Source organism: Micromys minutus (assembly GCF_963924665.1).
Source record: "Micromys minutus genome assembly, chromosome: 29".
NCBI classification, from domain to species: domain Eukaryota; kingdom Metazoa; phylum Chordata; class Mammalia; order Rodentia; family Muridae; genus Micromys; species Micromys minutus.
This window is the reverse complement of record NC_137964.1, coordinates 12,080,023-12,104,352: the sequence shown is the minus strand read 5'-3', so window position 1 is coordinate 12,104,352 and position 24,330 is coordinate 12,080,023. Positions and strand designations below refer to the sequence as shown.

General features: G+C 47.8%; 1 protein-coding gene across 2 annotated transcripts in view; it reads right to left on the bottom strand.

Moving 5' to 3' along the window:
* AGFG2 (ArfGAP with FG repeats 2) overlaps positions 1-2,965 on the bottom strand; it is a 32,305-nt gene extending 29,340 nt beyond the window's left edge. For both annotated transcript variants that reach the window (XM_080940410.1, XM_080940411.1), the window contains exon 1: positions 2,662-2,965. In XM_080940410.1, coding sequence (XP_080796536.1) covers positions 2,662-2,882 — 221 coding nt within the window. In that variant the 5' untranslated portion in view covers positions 2,883-2,965. The remainder of the gene's footprint in view (positions 1-2,661) is intronic.
* Between the last annotated feature and the right edge of the window lie 21,365 nt (positions 2,966-24,330).

Below are 24,330 nucleotides of genomic sequence, written 5' to 3'. Positions count from 1 at the left end.
GGCCAGAGGAGGAGGTTGATTCCCTTTGACCAGGAGTTAACAGACGGTTGCAGGCTGCCTTGTGGGTGCTGGGAACTGAACCTGGGTCTTCAGCAAAAGCGAGAAGTACTTTTAACTGCTGAGCCATCTCTCCAGCCCCAGCCTCCCTAAGTTCATTATCTTTCATGCCATTGCCATGAATAGCTTTCCTGACAGTTTCCCCTCCTAGGGCCCCACTCTGAGAGATCATTAGGGCTCCTCTTCACTTCTATCCAGACGCCATAATTTGATTTTCCAGACGGGGGGGGGGGGGGGGGAGGCGTGGCTCAGTAGTACAGGACTTGCCATCATGTTCAAGACCCTGAGTTCAAACCCAAGTATCAGAAACAATACTGACTTCCCCCTTCATGCCATTTCAAGCTGTACGATTTTCTTGTTATTATATGCTACATATACAGGGATATCCATGTGTACATATGTTCACATGTGTGTGAGTGTATGTGAACGCAGAGGCCGGCTGGCACTGGGTGCTTTCCTCGATTGCTCTCCACCTTATATACTGAGGTGGGGTCTCCCTTCTGAGCCAGCGCCCCTCAAGTGCTAGGATCACAAGCAAGCCGCCTGGTTCTCCTGCCGTTTACCTGGGTTCTGTGAATCTGAGCTCAAGTTCTCACAAGTTCACGGCAAGTACTTTATCACTGAGCCATCCCTCAAGCATACGCTGACACCTGTGCCTTGCATGGGTGTGTATGTGGTTTAGCCAAATAATCCAGGCCAGCCTCGAACTCACCACTGTCCTGCCTCAGTCTCCCCGGTATTGAGATCATGTACATGGTGGCCCATGTCCAGCCACAATGGTTTCTACTCCGACCAAAATCACTTTCAATCTCACAATATAGAAGGGAGGCTGAGAACATGGGAGGGCTGGGGCGACAGCTTAAAGTGCACCCCTAGCATTCCTAAAAGCCTGGGTTCCCCCCACCCCAGCACCTCACAAAGCAGGCTAGTGGTGCACACCTGTAATCCTAGCGCTCAGGAAGTTTAAGGCCACCCTTAGCTACATAGTCAAGGCTATCTTGGACTACAGGAGACCCTGTCTCAAACAGCAGCAGCAAAACCACAGACATTTTAAAAAGAGGGTGACATTGTAGTAGAGACACAGTTCCAAACTGTCTCCTAGGACACCGGGATCCTCATTTCTGGTCTCCCCACAATCATAACTCATTCTAAATGACAAACGCTGGAAACAGAATCCTCCATATGGCACTGGGTAAATTACTAAACCTCTTTCTGCTTTTGATTTCCCATCTGTCACATCAGAACAATACTCCTTGGTTTTTTTTTTCTTTTTCTTTTTCTTTTTTTCCCAGGCTGGTATGCATATAAGAACAGAAAAGCTCTCCTTACTAATTAAATAAAATAGCAACATAGTAGAAAACCAGGCAAAATGAGTCCCTAAGAAAACCAAAGATCTCATATCTGATGTTAGTCAAGTAATTCCTAAGGAGGGGGAGCTCACTAAATAACCAGAAATCTGGGGTGTTGCTCAGAAGTGACTAGGTCACAAATAAATCGGGTCCGGGCTGAAAGTAGCATTGTGGATTTTACAGCCAAGTCTCTGCCCCCTCCCCAGATTTGTTGACCCTCGTAGGGGAAGGAAATTGCTGCTTCCCACACGTTATCCTCTGATGTCCACACACAAGCCATGTGTCCTACACGCCCCTGCAGCACAAACTACAGAAATCAAATGTAACTTTAACGGGGGCGGGAGACGCAAAGGGAAAAAGAAAAGAATATCCCGTTCTGATCCTCACCTCTTCGGGAAAGTTAAGCTGTCCGCCAGGATAACCCTTTGGCTCTCTGCCCTTAGTACATTTCGTAAGCCTACCCTCTAGCTAGCATTCCAGAGCCCGAAAAGATTAGGATCTGCACCTGATCCTTGGCTTTATACCTGCCACTCTAGGCTGCCGGCCTGGCTAATGCGCCGAGCATTTTCCATTCCCTTCTACTTCGTTCAGCTGGAGCACGCAAGCCGGAACAGGGTACTTTTGTCTTAGGCTCGACTTCCCTATTTCTTTCCCTTCTCCCTCCACCCCCGCCCCTCCGCTCTCCTCCTTCTGGTAGAGCTGCGAGGGTCTCAAGTAGCACAGGTTGGCCTTGAACTCCTGATCCACCTGACCCTCAGTGCTGGGATTACAGGCGTGCACCACACTCCTCGGGTTTTAAGCAGTGATGTGGATGGAAACTCGGGACACCGAGCGTGCTAGGCAAGCTCTCTACCAACTAAGACACAATGCAACCCCAGCTAAAGTTCCCTTTAAAGGTCTATGTCAATTTCTGGCCCTTTAAGTCCCTCCCCCACCCCACCCCAGCTCCTTTCAATTCTCCACACTTTCCCTCTCCCCACCTGCAATTCGCCTTCGCCTCCCTCGGGGAGTTTCTCCAATCCTCTCCTCGTGTCCTTCTACAGCCCCCACCCTTCCCTCCGCAGCGCGACTCCAGTCTCATCTTCTGTCCCCCCTGCGCCTTTTCCCTCTCCCCCACGACACACCTCTGCAGCAGGCGACCTTCTACCTCCACATCCAATGCCGGGGCTACCCCTCTGACCTCCCGGATCGCCTCGACCTCCTGCAGATTCGCCTCACCCCAAACCCAGTCTCCCCCGCACCCCGATCCACTCACAGGAGGCCGGAGCAGGTGGTGCAGACGAAGCTGCCCACGGTGATGTCCACATACGTGACCCCGCGCTGGGCGCACTCGAAACAGTGGCGGTTCCCGGCCTGGCTGCAGCCGCCCAGCTCCCGCACTCGGCGACACCACACCTCCGAAGCCGCTTCAGCCTCCGCTTTGCTCCCCGCGACCCCGCCACCCGGGCCCGGGCCCTTCTTAGCCGCCATCACCATCTCTCCTCCAGGTTTCTCTGCAAGTCAGCGGTCGCTCCCCTTTAATCGCTCTCTGCCTTTCCCGCCTCCGCCGCCTTCGCACGCTGGGCAACCCTGACACCAGCTCCTGCAGCTCCGACCACGACTGCCACAGACTCCGCCGCCCCCTTCCTCGGCTTGTTCTGCACGCTGATTGGCTAGTCTCCCCCCACCTCCTCTCTCTGATTGGCTCGATTTGGGACGGCCTCTGGTTGCTGGAGCCTTCAGAGCCACGCCCCAATGCCACCCGGCCTCCTGCCTATTCCATTGGCTCACAAAGACCCCCACCATGTAAGTACAGTGCGTGCCAACCTCCTTGTCCCCGCCCCCTCTCGCCACGGACTCCTATGCTGACTCTGATTGGTTGTTAAGGTTGCAAAATTAGCGTGCGAGAGAAAGGAGGTATTCGGCGCGTGCGTAGAACTCATCCTCCGGATAGATACTAATTCCCGCCAAATTTCAAAGGCTTGTTCCAGGCTGAGCCAGGAGACAAGCAAATTACAAAGAAATTACCCTAGGAGGGGCTGGAGGAGAAAGGGAAAGCTAGAGAAGGGAAGCGCTTTATAAAAGGTATTTTATTTATCCAAGTCATAGGAGTCCCTACTTTAGAGTCAAGTTAAAAACCTGAGGAGGGATACAGAAGAAATGCTTAAGGGATGAAGGACATTTGCCACCAACCTTCACAACCCGAGCTTGTTCCCCGGATCTCACTCCTGTAAGAAAACCGACCCCTATAAGCTGTCTACTGATTCCCATGAGTGTACACACACACACACACACACACACACACACACACTCAAGCACACAAATAAATAAATGTTTGTAAAAATATTCAAGAAAACATGTTGAAGTGGATCGCAGAACTGGTTTGTGGCTCAGAGTTTGAATCTGAGTCTTTTGACTTTGAGAACTCCGGTCTGTGGTGGGGGGGGGGGGGTATCTCAGCGGGGAGAGGGCCTGGCATGCACTAGCTTCTAGATTCGATCTCCCAGCACTGTATACAACCCAGAATGATGGCACAGGCCTGTAACTCTAGCATTTGGGACGTGGAGGTAGGAATATCAGTGGTTCAAAGTCATCCTCAGTCACTGCCTGAAATGGGAAAGGCTGAAAATGAGCAGGCTCGGGATGCTGACAACCATAAATTAGGAATTTGGTTTCAGACATGTCAATGGGAATGAGACAGGTGGGCAGGTATAGACCCGATTCCAAAGAGACAGGTTTATGTGTCATTAGTACACAGGAACCCATGGACTAGATGAGGTTACTTAACGGTTACATATACGTGAAGACTGGAAAGTCCAGGGCTGGGAGATGGCTTTCAGTGAACTGCTTACCATGCAAACTTGAGGGCCTGTGTCTGATCCCCAGGACCCACATAAAAGTCTGTGTGCACCTGTAATCCTAGAGATGAGAAGACAGAGACAGGAGGACCCCTGGGGCTTGGTGGCCAAATTAGTGAGCTCCAGGCCACTGAGAGATACTTGCTCAAAAAAAAAAAAAAAAAGGAGAAATAAGATTAAAAATGTTTGAGGAAGATGCCCAAGCACACACACAGGCTGTGTGTGAGGGTGTCTTCCATAGTGGGGTGCTGGATCTACCGATATACAGGTGGGAACAGTATTTGACCCCCAGGATGTCAAAATATATACAGGCATACAAACATACAGGAGGAACATCCGGATGTGAGAGCAGACAGGGAACTACTCCGAGCCCCCAGTGATCACGGCCACAACTGCACTTCACCCCTGAACGGAGGTGATGCCAAGTCCCATGTAGACATGCAGGGGAGCCATTTTAGTTCACTAAAACATTGCTGCATGCAATGACTACACATGCCTCGAATTCTAGGCCAGCACCTCTCGTATATTTAAGAGTTCAGCACTCAGCATTTCCCCCCCTGCTGCCCATTTCTTGCAGTTTTTCTTTAGCCAGTGGCTGTTTCTTCACCTCTTAGAACGTTACCCACCACCAATAGCAAGTGGACCAACAACTGGCATTGGGAGGACCAGTGGACTCGGAGAGCTTTCAGTGTTTTGCTGCAGGGTGTGGTCTGCAAGAGCAACCCCTGGGTGCTTCCCTGTCCTGTCTCTACTCCACCCAGGCCATATCAGGGAGTGACAACCCTACTTCCCCCTCATAATCAGCTAGAGCACAGGCAGCCCAGAGACAGCCTCTTCTGCGATTGCTCTAGAGGCCTGGTAGAAGCCCTTGGTGGCTTTCCTGGTGAGAGCCCTTTGCCCTTGGGGACTTAAGTCTACAGAACCCAAGTGACTTAGAGGGGTGGAAAGCAAGGGTTTTGTTTTTTTCAAAGAATTTCGAAGTGGGGGCTGGAAAGGTGTATCAGCAATTAGGAATGCTTGCTGTTTCTCCAGAGGATCCAAGTTTAGATCCCAGCACCCACACTGGGTGGCTGACAACCACCATTACTCCAGTTCCAAGGGATCAGTGACTTCTGTCTTCAGGACACTGGCCTACACGTGGCACATACACACATACACACACACATGCATACACACACATACACACACATACATATACACACACATACACACATACACATACACACACATACACACACATACACACACATACACACAGGAATAGTAATAGAGAGAGCTTCCCAGATCTCTGCCATTTAACTTCTATCTTGTCTGGGGAAGAACTGACACTTCATGTCAGCCCCCGGATTACGTGTCCCCGTCAGCAGGAGAGGGTCCAGCCTCCCAGGTGTCATCTCCTGGATACCACTAGATCAGGTTTCAGGGACCATTTTCCTGTCATTGTTTGGCCAGCTGCTTCCGGTTGCATAGGAGATATGACAACAGCCCTTGCCTGGCCGGCTGTCCTTTTTCTTCTTTGCTTGTGTGAATGTACGTGTGTGTGCACGGGCATTTGTGTGCATGTGTGTGTGTTCATCTGGATATAGAAGCCAACCTCAGGTGTTGCTCCTCAGGTGCTGGGCACCTTGCTTTTTGAGATAGAGTCTTTCACTGGTTCAGAGATTATTGATGAAGCTAGGCTAGCTGGCAGTGAGCCCCAGGGATCCATCCCCCTGTCTCTGTGACCCAGGGCTGGGATTACAAACTTCTGTCACCACACCTGGCTGGGGGGGGTGTTGAATTCAGGTCCCCATGCTGTACCGTTAGTACCTCACGGACTGAGCTACCTCCTCTCCCATCCACGTCTCCGTTTACCTAGAAGCATGGTTTGTGGTTTAGAGACACAATCCTGGCTGGGCCATCATCAGGGATGCCAGCAATGGGCGTAATAACCACTTCCGTCTTAGTCACAACCTGAGTGAGACCCTCAGCAAGGTCGGGTCCCTTTGATGTTCCCTTTTAGAGTGGATGGAGGGAGTAACCTGTTCCTCAACCCATTCCAGCTACTCCGTGAGCACCCAGCTGCACCCCAAGCTGTATGTCATTCTCCTGCCTCAGCTCTATGCCATCTTGGAAGGGGCTATAGTATATAGTGTGACAGGTTAACAGAAAGCAGAGCCCTTCTGCAGCTATGAAAATTGTCATCTGTGGGTAGCAGAGGAGCCTTGAGTGAGGTCCGGAGTGAATGTGTGCTGTTTCCGTATGCACAGCCCCAGGCTCAGAGAGATGACAAAACCATCCTCAGGGGACCAAGTGTGTGCAGAAAATGTCCACCATTGTTTTCTCTCTGCTGAGGTTTATGGCCTAAAGACTGCTCCCCTCCAGAGACTGCCCCATGTATGATTAGCTAATCCTGCCTCCCTGGTCTGTCTGTATACCAGAGACACTACCCCTTGCCTATCTGTGCACAATAATCCTGCCTCCACATTCAACTCTATGTAATAAACACACCCCAGATTTCTGTGTCTGCCTTTTATTTATTCTACTCCTGCCCTGGTGAGGACCACACCCTTGAGCCATGTTGGACTCTACCATTTAAATTATTTGAATTAATTAATTAACTGTCCCTCTACATGGTCCAGAGATGTGCTATGAAGATCAGGCTGGTCTAGAACTCACAGAGATCTGCCTACCTCCATTTCCCAAGTACTGGGATTAAGCATGCACCATGACACCCAGCCCAGATTGTTTATCTTTGTGACAAGGTACTTTGCTGTAGACGAAACTTATTCTGAAATCCTTAGCTGGCATTGAACTCCCGTTAGTTCTGCCTCAGTTTCCTAGATGCTTCAGCCAGAGGCCTGAGCCACCACACCTAACTAGATACAAGATTTTTTTAAAGGACTTATTTATTGATTTAATGTATGTGAGTGCACTGTCCTCAGACACACCAGAAGGGCATCAGATCCCATAACAGATGGTTGTGAACTACCATGTGGTTGCTGGGAACTGAACTCAGGACCTCTGGAAGAGCAGTCAGTGCTCTTAACCACTGAGCCATCTCTCCAGTCCTAGATACAAGATTTTTAAGGATAGATTGAAGAATGACACTAATCTAATCGTTGTCATAACTTACTGCCTGTAGATAGTTTTCAATCTGCAGTTCATCCAAGGAGCCACAGATGCTGTATGGTCCTGCCTCAGTACCAAGAGGGATATAGAGACAGTTGATGTTTACATAGCAAAATGTAGGGAGAGGAGAAGGAAGAGGAAACAGAAACTTAGGAGGGGGAGATAGGTGGGGTGAGAAAGAAAAGGAGGAGGAGGAGAAAGAGAGGGAGGAAAGAAAAAAGAAAGGAAGGAAGGAGGGATGAAAGAAGGAAGGAAGGAAAGAGAAAGAAAGAAAGAAAGGAAGGAAGGAAGGAAAATAGAAAGAAAGGAAAAAGAGGAGGAAAAGGGGAGAGATGGTGAAGAGAGCAAGAAAGAAGAGAAGGGAGAGCAGGAACCTGAAGGAGAAGGGGACAAGGAAGAGAGGAGAAGGGAGAGAGGAGAGGAAGATTCAGAGTTAAGTCCTGATCCTTCTCTTCCTTGAGTGGTCAGCTGAGTCCCTATCAGCATGTGCATTGTACCGAAACTGAAGTCCAGGTAATGAGTTATGAAAATCATGGCTGGGAATAGCTCAGATTCCTAACAGCCAGAATGCAGAATTCCTAACAGACGCAGGCTGCAGCACAGCCAGACTAGCTCCAGACCAAAGGTGAGCGGGCCTCCGGCCTCCACTGACACAGCCGGAGCTGGAGCTCAGTTGCTTTAGTCCTTGTCTAGCACGCAGGAAGCCCAGGGTTGTTGATGCTCATCACCACAACATACAATCGATGATGCAGTGCGTGCAGCTGATCCCAGCGCTCCAGAGGGGGAGGTGAGAGGGTCAACAGTTCAAAGTTACTCTCAGCTACATGAGACCTTGTCTGAGAGAGAGAGAGAGAGAGGGATGGGGAAGGGGAGAGAAGGGGGAGGAGGAGAGGGAGGAAAAGAAAGATTGAAATCTAACTTCTTCAGATAAAACATTGCCTAAAATTAAAAGTACAAAGGCTAGGATTCAAAGCCTATCAGACACAAGAAAATGTTATGAATTCCCAATAGGAACTACCTACAAATCAAAATATGCTGAGACGGCTAACTAAGTGTGGCTGTGCGGGATTGTCATCTCAGCAGTTAGGAAGTAGAGGCAGGAGGATCTGAAGTTCAAGGCCATCCTCAGCTACAGAGGAAATTTGAGGCCAGCCTGGGCTACACGAGATCCCATCTGAAAAAAAAATAAATAAAAGAAAGCAAATAAAAGAAAGAAAAGAATTGTCATTGTGATCTAGAGAAGCAGGGACTCTTACATAGTCTCAGCTGTAGAAACCTTAGATATGACTCAGTTCCTCTACATACCCAGAAGAACTGACAACAGCCACTCAAGTAAATATATGAATGTGGGGCTGGAGAGATGGCTCAGTGGTTAAGAGCACTGACTGCTCCTCCAGAGGTCCTGAGTTCAATTCCCAGCAACCACATGGTGGCTCACAACCATCTGTTATGGGATCTGATGCCCTCTTCTGGTGTGTCTGAGGACAGTGACAGTGAACTCATATACATTAAATAAATAATATTTTAAAAATAAGTATATGAATATGATTGCTCGTATCAATACTGTTCAAAAGATAGAAACAACCTAACATCCGTCTGCAGATGACAGGATGTGGCCAACGTGGCATACATATATGTCAACCACAAACAGTTCTGTACAGCCGAGAACTCCACTCCCGGACACTGCACAATCCAGGAGGTGAAAATACTGAGTTTAGCACAGGAGAGATTAAGGCACTGGTTCCTCTTCCAGAAGATTCTCACTCAGTTCCCAGCACCTACATGGTAGCTCAAAACCATCTGTAATTCAGTTTCAGGGGATCCAGAACCCTCTTCTGACCTCTGAAGGTTCCTGCAAGCACATGGTGTCCACACACACATGCACACACACACATACACATAAAATTCGATTTTTTTTTTAAGTTAAAGGGGAGCGGGGTTGAAATTGCATCTAACCTAACATGCACAGCACATTTATTCTTCTCTGTCACTTTAGAGACGAGATCTTACTATAGAAACTAGTCTGGCTAGAACACAAACCGATTCACCTGCCTCTGCTTTCCAGATGCTGGGATTAGAGGTGCGCCACCCGGTGCTTGATCCGTTTTTAAAATCAAGCCAACCAAACAAAACAGCAGCACCAATCCATTAGCTTCACTGGCTGTGCTCTGAGTTTTAAAACGGCACATGGGGAGCACTGACATGAACTATACATAACAAATGGCCGATATAAAGAACTTTTCTGTGTATGGGTGTTTTGTCTGTCTGTATGTCTGTACCCTACATGTATGCCTGGTGCCTGTGGAGGCCAAGAGAGAGTGTTCGGTCCATTGAACTGGAGTTATAGATGGTTGTGGGTCGTCACTGGGTGCTGGGACCTGAACTTTGTCCTCTGAAAGAACAGCAAGTCCTCTTGACTCCTAAGCCATCTCTCCAGCCCCGATAAATAGTAATTTTAAGAGGGCATAAGATCCCCTGGAGCCGGAGTTGGAGGCAGTTGCGAACCCCCAGACATAAGTGCTGGGAGCCAAACTCAGGTCCTCTGCAAGAGCAGGAAGTGCTCTTAACCACTGAGCCATCGCTCCAACCCCCAGCACATTTGCTCCCGATAACACCCTCTAAGCCACACCGTAGAAGGACAATTACTTCTATCGCAGCTTTCATTGTAGGAGGGTTTTGTTTGTTTGTTTTCTTTCTTTTCTGACGCAGGCTCTCTCTGTGTAGCCCTGGCTGTCCTGGAACTCGCTCTGTAGACCAGGCTAGCTTCAAACTCAAAATCTGCCAGCCTCTGTCCCCCAAGTGCTGGGATTAAAGGTGTGTGCCACCACCACCCAGCCATCTGAGGTTTTTATTAGCCACCTAGACGCGGTCTGTAGTACAGAGAAGGGTGCATGTAGGACATATGCAAAGGTTAACCTGGTTTAGGACAGGGCCTTGCGCTCTGATGCCTTCTAACTGGGTGTTGCTTTTTGCGCTCCTATTTGTTTGAGACAGGGTCTGGCATTTCATCCTGGGCTAGACTGCAATTCACCATGGAAACCAGACTGGCCTTGAATTTTTCAATCCTCCTCCTAAGCATCCGGCTTATAGGCACACGCCACCACTTGAGGCTCAGCGTGGGACCAACTCTCTTGGGATGTCGAGGGATCACTGATGAAGTTACACGCTGCCGTGTCGATAAGTCTTGAAAACAAGCCAAGTGAGAGTGAGTAAGTTGATAGAGTGCCTGCCCAGGCTGCACAAACTAGGTGTGGTAGGGAAGACCTGCCCACTCAGTGCTCGGAAATGGATGCCGGAGGATCGGGAGTTCAAGGCTGTAAGAGGGAGGGAGATCCTGTCTCCAAATGAACACACAAGCAAATAGCGAAACAAACAGTGTTTTGTATATTTGATTTGCACCACAAGTTTTTTTTAAATCCTTATTTATTGGGGCTGGAGAGATGGCTCAGCAGCTAGGAACACTGAGGGCTCTTCCAGGAAACCTGGGTTTGATTCCCGGTAGCCACATGGCCGCTCACAACTGTCTATAATGCTCTGGCACTGTACATACATGGGTCACAGAGATACGTGCAGGCCAAGCATCCATGCACATACAATAGAAACAAATGAGTAGGCTTAAATGTCCATTGTTTAATACATGTGTGTGCATGCATAGATGTATGCGTTGTGTGTGCACGCGTGTGTAGGTCAGAAGACAAGTTTTCTATTTCTACTTGGGCTCCAGGAACTAAATTCAGGTCTTAGGGCTTCGAGCAGCTGAGTCATTGTGGCTCCTTTTTTTTTTTTTTTTTTTTTTGAGACAATTGCTTTATTCACTCTCCCAGGCTGACCTTGAGTTCTCTTGACTTTCCTCTCCTTCCCTCCTCTTCTCTTTCTCTTTCCCTCCCTTCCTTTTGCTTTCTTTTTTCTTTTTTTCCTTTCTTTCTGAGAGAGGGTCCGATTGGTCTCCAACTTTGTTTGTAGCTGAAGATGACTTTGAACTCCTTACCCTCCTGCCTCCACTTTGGGAGGGTCAGGCTTACAAGTGTACAAGTGTGTACTTCCACACCCGGATTCTCACCTCTAGTGTTGTTGATCTAATTGTCCTCCTCCTCCTCCTCTCCCTCCCCTTCTTCTCTTCCTCTTCCTCCTCCTTCTCTTCCTTTTTCTTCTCCTTCCACAGGTAGACAACAGACTTATCTTTCCCAAATAAAATGGGGGATTTATTCCTGGAGGCAGAAAATATCCAAACTGTGGATACTTGAGAACACTCAAAGGCTATGGCAGCCGAATGGGCACAGCCTGCTCAACCGTGACCCCCAGCCCTCAGGAGGTGGACTCTGGGGAACTGAACTCAATCTGTCAGGCTTGCTAGGCAAGTGATTTATCCATGGACCCACGTCCCCATCTCTGCATCTTTTGTGGTTGTTTTAAGACAGGGTTTTTCTGTCTTCACTCTGGTTGTCCTGGAGCTCACTAGGTAGACAAGGGTGGCCTTGAACTCACTGACATCCACCTGCCTCTGCCTCCCAAGGGCTGGGGTCAAGGTTATGAGCTACCACACCCAGCGGCCCTGTTACTTTTTAAAGTCCATTGATCCTTGGTACCAAGTACCCTGGAGATCTGAATGTCATTGCTGGAGGCTTCCTCCAAAGCTCCCATCCTCCTCCTCCCGGGGGTGGGGGGTGGGGTGGAATAGTCTACTGACCCCAGAATGGCTGTGGCCAGAAGCTCATACCTGCGTGCTGTGCACTGGTTTGAGTTGGGCCTTTGTTCTTTAAACTAAAGCATGCTTTTGCTGCACAAATCAAGTGGAACACTGGTCTGCCTGAGAAAGTAATTCCTGCCAATATGCTAAGCAAAAGACAAAACCTCGGCTCGGTGTTAGATCATTTTCTGCAAACCCTTTATCACACTTACTTGGGTTTCGCTTTTTCATGACCCCGACTAGGGATGGTATTCAAAATATTTAGCAGCTGGCTTCTACATAGCCACTGTCCTAAGAGGAACACTTATTCGCTTTAGCACAAAGTCACATTCTTAGGGCTCTACGCTATGTTGGGTGTAACTTTTTTTTTTTTTTTTCTCTCTTCGAGACAAGGTTTCCCTTTATCTCACTGGCTGTCCTGGAACTTGCTCTGTAGTCTAGAATGGCCTTGAACTCACAAAGAACTACGTGCCTCAGCAACAATCGATCAGCAGAGAAGAGGTCTTTAGTTGTTACTAATGCTGAGGTCTGGTCACCAGAGTGTGTGTGTGTGTGAGTGTGTGTATGTGTGTATGTGTGAGTATGTGTGTGTGAGTGTGTGTATGTGTGAGTGTGTGTATGTGTGAGTATGTGTGTTTGAGTGTGTGTATGTGTGTATATGTGTGAGTGTGTGTATGTATGTGTTAGTATGTGTGTAAGTGTGTGTATGTGTGTGTGTTAGAATCATGTAGACCAGGCTGGTTTCAAACCCACTATGTAGTGAAAGATGGCATTAAGTCCTAGATTTTCCTGCCTCCCTCCCAGGGCTGGGGTGATGGACATGTGCTGGAGCAGGGTTTCCAGCATGCCAGGCAAGCACTTTGGCCCTTATCAACGGACATGAGCTTTCCAGTGTCGAAACAACACTGCAGGACGGACCCTGAAGGTATATGTCAATGAGCTTAATATCAACCTGCCCTCAATAAAGCCCCAGCCATGAAAGGCTCTGTATGTTTTGTTCATGGCACCTTCCTCCAGTTGGGTCTAAACCCATTTCTCTGCTTCCCCAGAGTCACATCAGCGAGTTCATGAGAGTCTGCAGATTGCTCAGGAAGTAGAGGCACTTGCCAACAAGATTGAGGACCTGAGTTCAAGCCTTCGGATCCACAGTTGTAGACGGGGGGGGGGGGGGGGGGGGACTCTGACTCCTACAAGTTGTCCTCTGACCTCCACACAAGTGTCATGATATGTGTGCACAAACACACACATACACACCACAGACAAATAGATAAATAACTTAAAGGTATTTGGTATGGGTTAACCACCATCCCTCCTGTCCCTGGCGTTTAGGTAACTTCCTCCTTTTCCTCCGACAAAGAGTGTAATAAATTAGTCTTGCGCCGCCGTTGCTAAAATTTTCTGTGTCGTGAATAAGAACATGCGGTTAGAGGGTGTGTGTGGGTGGGGAGCGGCAGCTGCAAGCAGGTCACTGGTGACAGATTAATTCCTTTGTCCTTCAACCTTTATATTTATTTACCTGAGAGGTGCCAGGAGCTATCAAGTTCTTCAGCAGCAGCTGGGCAAAGAAACTCACATGATCTTGCCAGAGAGTCCACAAAGGATGATTGCTGAGAACCTGAGTCAACCAATGCTAAGTTCAGAGAGAACAGAAGGAGTTGGAGCGGCGTCAGGGAAACCTAGGGTGCTGGGAGTTGGTACAGGGAGGACCTCAGTTCGAATCCTCAGAACCCACAGAAAGCTTGGCCCAGGACTTCTGTGGGGAGATGGAAATTGGAGCCATGAAAATACCCAGAAGGTCATGGGCTTAGTATATGGAGCAGAAAAAAAAAAAAAAAAGTGAAGAGATCCTGTCTCAAAGAAGGAGGGAGGCAAGAAATTCATGAGATTGTTGTTCACTTGTAAACTCCCCCCACATTTTTGTTGTTGAAAAGTAGGAGCTGCTGAGATAGCTCAGTGGTTAGGAGCACTTGTTGCTCTCTCAGAGGACCTGAGTGTAGTTCCTAGTATCCACGTCAGGTGTTTGACAACTGTGACAGGTGAGGGGTTGGATGGGGAGGGAGCTGATGTCTTCCTCTGGCCTCCAAGGACAAACACACGTGGGCATGCACACTCATGTAAGAATAAAACCTCCCTAGCAACTTTCGCCATATTTCCACTTTTCCGTGGTTGCATGTCGCATACGTACTACCGTTGCTTTCATGCTATGTCCAAATCCTGGGACTTGTTTGGTGGCAGCTCATCATGTTTGCTTGGCAGCCATGAAGTCAACAGAAATCGTGCCGAGGAGACCAGGGTGTGCCCGCCCCTCAAGATTCCACTGCAGAATTTCTGTCTTTGATGACCAAGACCTTTCATTTGAACCACTGAGTTGTGAATTTGTGAGCTTAATGCTGGGTTCTGATTTCATCCTAAAACATTTCACAGAGATTATTTGCAATGATTTGAAGGGACACAGAGATTGTATACTCTGTATGTTAGCACAGAGACAAAGCAACCACAAGCCAGTCGTGGTGGCACTGTAGCCACATACCAGCACTTAGGAGCTAGGGGCAACAAGACTGGCATTCATGTTCATCCTTGGATTCATAGAAAGTTCTAGAAACATTGCATAATGCCTGGTTTGTGTAGTACCAGGAATTGAACCATGGCCTCTTGTGAGTTAGGCGAACCCTCTACTAACTGAGCTACAGTCTTACTGCAAATCTGCTCATTTTGTTAATGTATTTTCATTAATGGGACGGGTAAGAGTGCGGTGGCACCTGTGTGGAGGTCAGAGGTCAACTTGTAGGAGTTGGTGCTTTCCCTGCACCTTGTAGGTTCTGGTGATTGTCAGGCTTAGCAGGAAGCACCTTCACCCACCGAGCCAGTGCCACCAGCTCAGATCACTCTTAATGCAAATCACTCAACCTCTGGAACAGGTTCATCCACTCGTTTCTTTTGTTTGGTTGGTTTTGGGTGTTTTTGTTTTGGTTTTATAGTTAGGGTTTCTCTGAGTAGCCCTGGCTGTCCTGGAACTCACTATACAGATCTGCCTGCCTCTGCCTCCTGAGTGCTGAATTAAAGGTATGCGCCACCACCGTCCGGGTTAAAAGGTATGTTTTTCTTTTTCTTTCTTTCTTTCTTTCTTTCTTTCTTTCTTTCTTTCTTTCTTTTTTTTTAAGATTTATTATATATAAGCACACTGTAGCTGTCCTCAGACACACCAGAAGAGGGCATCAGATCTCATTACAGATGGCCGTGAGCCACCATGTGGTTGCTGGGATTTGAACTCAGGACCTCTGGAAGAGCAGCCAGTGCTCTTAACCTCTGAGCCATCTTTCCAGCCCCTAAAAGGTATTTTTTTAATCACATATATATTTGTGTGTGTGTGTTACATGTGAATACATGTGTCATGTGTACAGTGGATATCAGAGGGCAACTGTCAGGAGTGAGTTCTCTCCTCCTGCCATGTGGATTCCAGGAATCAAACTGAGATCACCAGCTCTGGCAGCGAGGACTCTTATCCACTGAGCCACCTTGCGAGAGCTGCTGTTCGAAAGATGTTCTCACAGAGTAATGAGGAAGCTGGAGAACTGGCCCAGAGGGAAAAGCGTCTGCCAAACTAGCACGATATAGACTTCTGGCCTCCATTGTACACATGAACACATGCACTCGCAGCTGCCCACACGTGCACAAACACATATACAAACACACACAACACCCCTCCACACACACACACACAACCAAGAGTCAGGGAGATGGCTCAGTCAGTATAGTTCTGCTGCACATGAAGCAAGCCTGAGAAGTGGGTTGTGGAACCCAGACCCCACAAAAATGCTGGAAATGCCAGGTGCCAGCAGCAGCCGCTAGGAATCCCAGTATCAGGATGGTGGAGACAGGATCTCCGGGGGGAGCGGCCTGGACTGGCAGTGTAGGTGAGCTCTGGGTTAAGCTGCGAGACCCTGCCTCAAAGAACAAGCTGGAACACAATGGAGAGAAACTTCCAAAGCCAAAGCAAGCAAGCTGGGAAGAAAGTGTGTGAGTGAGTTCGTGGACATGTGTACACGCACACACACACACACACATGCACAGGCCACATCACATATACAAATCAAGAGAAAACAAATTCCCAGAGCAAAACCCCAAAAGAATGACAAGGAGGGTAAAGATTAAGCTAGGCAGGGGTGGCACACTTTTAATCCCAGCACTCAGGTGGCAAAGGCAGGTGAATCTCTGTGAGTTTTGTATAAGTGTATATGCATATGTGCATGTGTGTATGTACACACACACAAAACAGTAGTTTTCAGCTTCGTTGTACTGTATTGTTTAGTTCTTTTGCTCTGACAATAATATGCTTAAGAGAACAGCTTAAAAGAGGAAAGGTTTATTGTAATTTGTGGTATCAGGGGGTTCAGTACACGTCAGTTTTCTCTACCTACTATGACGGAACCTCCAAACAACTAGAACATATGGCTAAGAATGTTTTTCACTTAAAAACTATTATGGGGGCTGGAGAGATGAGTGCTGTTCCAGAGGACCAGAGTTCAGTACTCAGGACCCACGTATCGTGACTCACAACCATCTGTAACTCCAGCTCTAGAGGGTCCAACACCTCTGTGTGTACCTCACAAGTGTATACCTACATTCTGACACACCTACGCATATGAAAATAAAATCGTCAAAATATGGCATGCACGTGTCTATCTGTGGGCGGCTTCGTGCTCGTGCGTGCGTGCGTGCGTGCGTGCGTGCGTGCAGGTGTCAGGTCCCCTGGAGCCGAACTCTCTGGCCGTTGGGAACTGCAGAATGTGGGTTCTGAGAACTGAACTACAGCCTTGCAGAAGAACAGTATGGGCTCTTACCTGCTAGCCATCTCTCCAGCTCCTGTTAGGCTGTGGATAAGAGCGTCCACAAGGACTTACGTCTTCCAGCAAGCTCCCAGTGAGGGGTTGGGAGTGTGGCTCGGTGGCAGAGTACTTGCGTGTTCAAAAAAAATCTGGGTTCGATTTACACACACACACACACACACACACACACACCAAAGAAGAGGAGGAGGAGGAGGAAGAAGAGGAAGAAGAATAAAAAGAAGAGGAAGAGAGACAGACAGAAAGAAAGAAAGAAAGAACGAAAGAAAGAAAGAAAGAAAGGAAGGAAGGAAGGAAATGAAGGAAGGAAGGAAGGAAATGAAGAAAGGAAGGAAGGAAGGAAGGAAGGAAAGGAAAGAAGGAAGGAAGGAAAGGAAGGAAGGAAGATTACATAGCAATTTCAAGACTGCCTGAGGCTACATGAGGTTAACTAAACAACAAAAACATCTTAAGAAACTGAACAGTTTGTCTCACACAGCTCTTTTCCTCTTGCACCTGCCCATATGTGTCCTTCCCTGTAGCTGCAAGAGACTGGTCTTAGAATTACCCAACCTCCTTTGCTCCCTTTGCGCGTTAGCATGTTCACAAGCCTCCCATCCACAATGGTTAAAATTATCTTCATTCATCGAGTCCTGATTCCAATCCGTCCACCTTCCTGTAACTCTTCAAATGTAAAGCCTCCTCCTGGGTCTTGGCAGACACGGTCCGACTGCAGAGATAAAGGAAACAATTGGGTTCTGTCTTGGCAGTGTGATAACACTGGCCGGTGTGTGCTCAGTGTCCCAGCAGGATAAGGGAGCTGGGTAGAGACCGTCTAGTTGGTTGAGAGAAAATTCCACATTAACGTTGACTTCCTCTCTGAGGGCTTAGGTTCTATCAAGAAACCATTGATTTCATCTTCCTGTCTGAATTTGTGTCAATTTCCTCCTCCTCCTCTTCCTTCTTCTCCTCTAAGAAAGAGGTTCTCTGTGTAGCCCTGGCTGTCCTGGAACTTTCTCTGTAGACCAGGCTGGCCTCAAACTCACAGAGACCTCCCTGCCTCTGCCTCCCAAGTGCTGGGATCAAAGGCGGTGCCACCACCACACAGCCGGAGAACACTCTACAGTGGTATTGTCCTTTAGCTGTGGGTAGTAGGGACTGAACTCAGGTCGTCTGACTTGGCAGCGAGGACCTTTGCCCTCTAAACACTCCTGCCTGCCCGAGGGGCAAGAAATCTTTTCAGGAGACTGCTTGAGTGAGCAGATTGGGCGGTGGAGGGTGTTTCAGGCAGTATGAGCAATGCCGTGGACCCACGAGGGAGTGATGGGACCGCAGCAGCCCTGAGTCGCGGTTTGGGCGGGAGAAGGCAGAGGTAAGCTGAGAGAAGCCAGCGCGGAATAGCGGTGCGGACTGAGCCCGTGATTTTGAAATTGTTCCAAACTGCATCGAAGAACACATCAAACATGCTTAATGACCAAACATACTACATACACACACGTGAAACTGTGGAAGAGACCTGCAGATGGCTCAGTGACAAGGGTGCTTGCCACCTACCCTGCTGACCTGAGCTTTGATCCTAGGACCAAGGCGGTGGAAGGAGAGACTCCCGAAAGTCGTCCTTTGACCACACAGGTGCCGTGGTGGGCTCCCCCTCACACAGTACAACCACACTAAATAAATAGAAAGTATTAAAACATGGTACTTTTTAAACAACAAAAAACGGGGGTTAAAAAGTTGGATCATTGTTCAGAAATACTTGTTAATCTTGCAGAGGACTTGTGCTCTTAGCCCCCCACATGGTGGCTCACAATTGTCCGTAACACCACTTCTACAGGGTGCAACACCTTCCGGCCTCCATGGGCACCAGGCACACGTGTGGTAAACAACAATAAGCAGAAATATACAAGCGGACAAAACACTAATGCACATAAAATAAACAATTAAAAAACAAATATTTACTTACTTCCTTTATTATTATCGGTGATGTTGTGGATCAAATCCTGGACCTCGTACATGCCAAGGAAGCTTTCTGCCATGGAGAAGCACTCCTAGCCCCCTGATGGGGGATTCTAGGCAGATGTTCTAACCACTGAGCCACGTCCCAGCCCCTCACTGGGGGGATTCTAGGCAGATGCTCTACAGCTGAACCACATCCTTCATACTTAGTGTTTTAGTTTCAGCCTCACTTTTTCCAGGCCTGCAAGTAATATAAATATTCTTAGCACCAAGAATTTACTTTGTTCTTAAAACATGAGTAAAATAGAATTTATGATTCAAAATCCAAAAATTGTTAAGCTACATTGTGGAAGATCTCTGTCCTTACCCCATTTTCAATTTACAGATGGTTGCTTTCTTATGTGTTACCTCCTACTCCTTACTCCAAGGAAAGCTAAGTCATGAGATTGTTTCATGAATGAACATAAGCAAATGCACAGCTTTGAGCCCCACAGATCTTGCAGTTCTTTTTTTTTTTTTTTTTTTTTACTGTTAATTTATGTTGGAAATTATTCTGTATCAGTCCTCGGGAGTTTATTCTCTTTCACAGCTGTCTAATACTGCAGAGACCGTCTAGAAGTTATTTACGTGTTTTGGATGTGATAGTACATCTGGGGCACTAATTTAGAGATCTCTATCATTTCGTTGTTGTCATTGTTTTGTGACAGCATTTCTTTGTGTAGCCCCGGATGTCCTGGAACTCACAGAGATCTGCCTGCCTCTGCTTCCTGGGTGCTGGGGTTAACGGTGTGTGTGTGTGCCTCCACTGCTTGGCTGAGATCTATCTATCTATCTATCTATCTATAATCTACCTACCTACTAACCTATCTATATGTATGAGTGTTTTGTCTGCATGTATGTCAGTGGGTGCCTGGTGACCTTGGGTTCCGGGATTTGAACTCAGGACCTCTGGAAGAGCAGTCAGTGCTCTTAACCACTGAGCCATCTCTCCAGCCCCATGTTACTTTTGTTTACGTAGACGTGGGTGTCAGAGGCCAGAAGAGGGCGTCAGATTCCCTTAAGCTGTCATTACAAGCAGCTGTGAGCCACCTGATACAGGTGCTGGGAACCAAACTCTGGTCCTCTGCAAGAGCAGCGAGTGCTCTCAACAAGTGAATCATCTCCCCTGTCCCTGGATCTTGGACATTAAAATGATTTTTTTTATGATCCCCATAAAGATAGTTGTGTTGACAAAAAACAGTAACAAAACCACAATTGCACTGCAGTGAATTTGCACTTTTATTAATTGATATTTATGCACATTTAAACCCTCTCTCCCTCTCTCTGTATATAGGAAACATATAATTTATCTATTCCATAATTGATGCTTGGTGTGCTCGTAGGGCCAAATATCTGCCAGCACCAACTGTTCTTAACCCCCGGCAAAAGGAGCCATTGCTGGAGGAATTGGAGGTGGGAATTTCCAAAGGTGGCCTTATCTTGCCAGCCGTTGCCAAAGGTAAGCATGATTCACTCATTGTACTTACTACAGATCTCTTTGCTTTGAGAAAATACCTGATAAAAGCAACTTAAGGAAGAAGGGTTTATTTTGGCTCCCAGTTTGATAGTGTTCATCATCGGGGTGGCAGGAGCCCTCTCCTTTTTATTCAGTCCAGTACCCCAGCCTAGGGAATGGTGCCGCCCATTTGGAGTGAGTCTTCTGATCTCCGTTATCCTACTCGAGAAACTCCCACACAGATGTCCAAGGTAATTCTAAAGCCTGTAGAGTTGCCAATCAACATTGACCACCACAGCCATACTTTGAGAATGTGTAAATTGAAGTTTCAGCTCTGTGGCACTATACAAACGTCCTATGCCAAACTCCAAGATGCCTTAGTCACACTGGAAAGATTTTCTGAGATAATGTTGGGGGCATTTCAAGGAAATGTGAACCAGCTTGAAGTACACCAGTCCTCTTAAGCCCAGCATCAGCAACCAAGGAAAATACAGTGTGGGACAGAGGAGAAGACTCAGTTGATAAAGTAGCTGAAATGTACCTGACAATTACCTCTGGTCTACATATAAATGTGCATGCACACACACCCAATAGCCTCAGAGTCAGCATGATTGAGTTCTTATATTTAAGTAATATCTAAAATATCCATATCCACTGGGCACTCTGTAAGGTTCTGGGCCGGGTATCAGAGCCCGACCTTATGGGGACTCTAACAAAATAGGAATGAAGTATGCAGGAACACATTTAACCCAGTATGATACCATGCTGATGGCATGGTGATCTTGAAATGTCTTCACAGGCATGCAATATGCCTCCAGTCAAAAACTATAGGGTTGTTTTTTGTTTTGTTTTGTTTTTTGAGGTGGGGTTGGCCTTGAACTTCCTATATCAAGGATAATATAGAATTTCTGGTGCCCCTACCTCCACCTCAAGTGCTGGGATCCTAGGCATAAAGACCACACCCAGTTTATATGGCACTAGGAAAGGAACCCAAAGTCTCTTTTGTGCAAGTCAGGCACCCCACTAACTATCCCCCAGCCCATAAGGTGGAGTTTAATTCCTCAGTTCTCAAGTTTATCTTAGAATTCGAGCCTCAGTTTCAACAAGCAGTGTGTGATTGCAATGACAGTGGACATCTTCGGAGGCTAGGTAATAAAGGAAGTGGTTTTGGGCACTGGAGAGTCCCTCTCACGCGGCTGTGCCTGTCAGTGTCTCGGTTTCTTTTCCTGTCACTGTGATCAAGTGACAAAAGGAAGGAAGGGTTAATCTGGCCTCACAGTTTGAGGTACAGTCCATTGTCATTGGAAGCCAAGGCAGCAGGAGCTAGAAGCAGCTGGTCCCAATACAGTCCCAGTCAGGAAGAAGGGAGCAGGCAATACTGTGCTCAGATCAACGTCTCCCAACAACAACAACAACAAAAAAAATTTTTTTTTGCTTAATTACATTCATTTAGTTAGTTTACTTTGTATGCACAGAGTGCACTTGCAGGAGTGTACTCTTTTATTTATATGAAAAACTTTTTATATAAATAACTTTTATTTTTGTTTTTCTCAAGACAGGGTTTCTCTGAGCAGCCCTAGCTGTCCTGCAACTCGCTCTCTAGACCAGGCTGGCCTCGAACTCACAGAGATCTCTGCCTCCCAAGTGCTGTGGGATCAAAGTCAGGTCCTCTGACTTGACAATAAGCACCCTGTTAAGCCAGTGGTCCTTGGGGCCACATAGAAAATATCCTACATATTAGGTAGTTGCAGTATTATTCATAACATTAGCAAAATTGCAGCTCTGGAGCTGCAACAAAATAAGTTTTGGTTAGGAGGGGGTCACCACAGCATGAGGGTTGCAGCAGTTAGAAGGTTGAGAACCACTCCCCACTTTCTCCTTCTTATACAGGCCAAGGTTCCTGCCCAAGAAATGGGACTGCCCACCGTGGGAGGCTTTTCCAGCTCAATTAACTGCATGGAGATAATCCCCACAGACATGCCCAGAGGCTAACCTAAACTGGATAATTCTTCACTCGTGTGAAGACGATTGTCATCACGCTCAGCAAGCTAGAGGGCCTGGCATGTCTGTCTCAAAAAACAAAAAGGGGAAAAGCTCCCTTAACAAAGAACTCAGTCAGTGACTTATCAGCAGTGGCAGCAAATATGGGGTAAGAAGAAGGAGGGAGGGGGGACCCAGAAAAAGTTGGGGGGGTGGCAGGTAGATACAATCTGAATACATCATATTGATGTATGAAATTACTGAAGAATATATAAATAAAGTAAATATGCTGGGAGGCTGGAGAACTGGCTCAGGAGCAGTTAGGAGCACTTGCTGCTTTTGCAGAAAGAAGATCCGGGTTTGGATCCACGTGGCTATGCGCAACTCCAGCTTCAGGGATCTGACCTCTCTTCTGATCTCCCTGACACCGCACACACGTGGCACGTTTACATCCATGCCGACAAGCTTAAAAACAAACACATACACAAATAAATGAAATGGGAAGCTGTTAAGAAAGACGCCTATCATTGAACTCAGGCTTACACACACACACACACACACACATACACACACACATGTGCTCGTGTACACACACACACACACACACACACACACACACACACACACACACACACACACACACACACACGGGGATGGGGTTAGATGGGTAATTCCACCACACTGTCTTGGATCAGGTATTCTGGAGAAAGTCAGCTGCTACCTCATGGGGACTTTTCAGACAGCCTGGGGCGAGGGCCACCCAAGGGGAAGAGAGGCAGGCTGCCAACATCCAGTCCCAACCTGCTTGCCAGGTGAGCGAGTGAGTCATCACTGAACAGCCAACATCAGTCAAGCTCACAGGTGACTTCAGCCCTCTAGCCTCAGGACTTCCATCTGAGGCCCCAGACGCCATGGAGAGGAGCCAAGTCAATCCCGTCATGCCCCGCGTTGGCAGCCCACAGAACCGTGAGACAGTCAGTAAAGGAGAGCTGTCATTTCAAAACACTAAGCTTCAAAGTAATTTGTAGCGCAGCAAAGATAACAGAAACAATGAGGGCGGATGTGTACTCAGCACTGAAGGTACACAGAGAATAGGTACTTAGCTTAATTTGGAGAGTCTGGCAGGCTTTGTGGACAGTGTGTGTGTGTGTGTGTGTGTGTGTGTGTGTGTGTGTTGCCAGGGACTTTGGTATGCTAGGCAATGAATCTACTGCTTAGTCATATCCGCGCCTCCAGCCCCTCACTGAGGGATTCTAGAGTTTAGGTAGTGGGGTGTGGAGGTGGGGCGGTGTGCAGCGCAGCAATACCGAACCTGCTCAGAACCCACCAGTGAGGGGCTGGGGGCGTGGCTCAGCTGTGGAGCCCCTGCCTAGAATCCCCCAGTGAGGGGCTGGGGGCGTGGCTCAGGGGTGGAGCCCCTGCCTAGAATCCTCCAGTGAGGGGCTGGGGGCGTGGCTCAGCTGTGGAGCCCCTGCCTAGAATCCCCCAGTGAGGGGCTGGGGGCATGGCTCAGGGGTGGTGCATGTGAACTACATGCACAAAGCCATGAATTTCATCCTCAGCATGGAAGGGTATGAGAAACAGAGTCTCCTACCGAGAACGAGGTGAGAAACGAGGTGACTAGGTTCCTATCAAGGTTAAACGAAGCTGACTCCAGCCCAGAGAGCACAGGGCCAAAGGGATTTAACAAGGTGAGTAAGACCTTCAGTAGTCCTCTCCCTGAACCTGCTCGCTTTAAATTCGAGGAGCCAGGATTCCCACAACATCTTCCTCCACGCCCCATCCATGATTGATGGCATCCTCTCTGGAAGAAGCATCTTCTACAAGGGTATTGATATATAAATAGAGAACTGAAGGTCAAATCAGCTTTTGGATGAAACAGGAACCAAAACAACAAAGACAAACGTGACCTTGGAGGAAGCAGGAGCAAAACCAGAAGAGATTCTTCTAAAAAGTAATATTGTTGCTTGCTGGATTAGATAAGACTAGATTCTTGCTCCCCAAAGCCAGAATCAAGTCGCCCAAAAGGCGCACC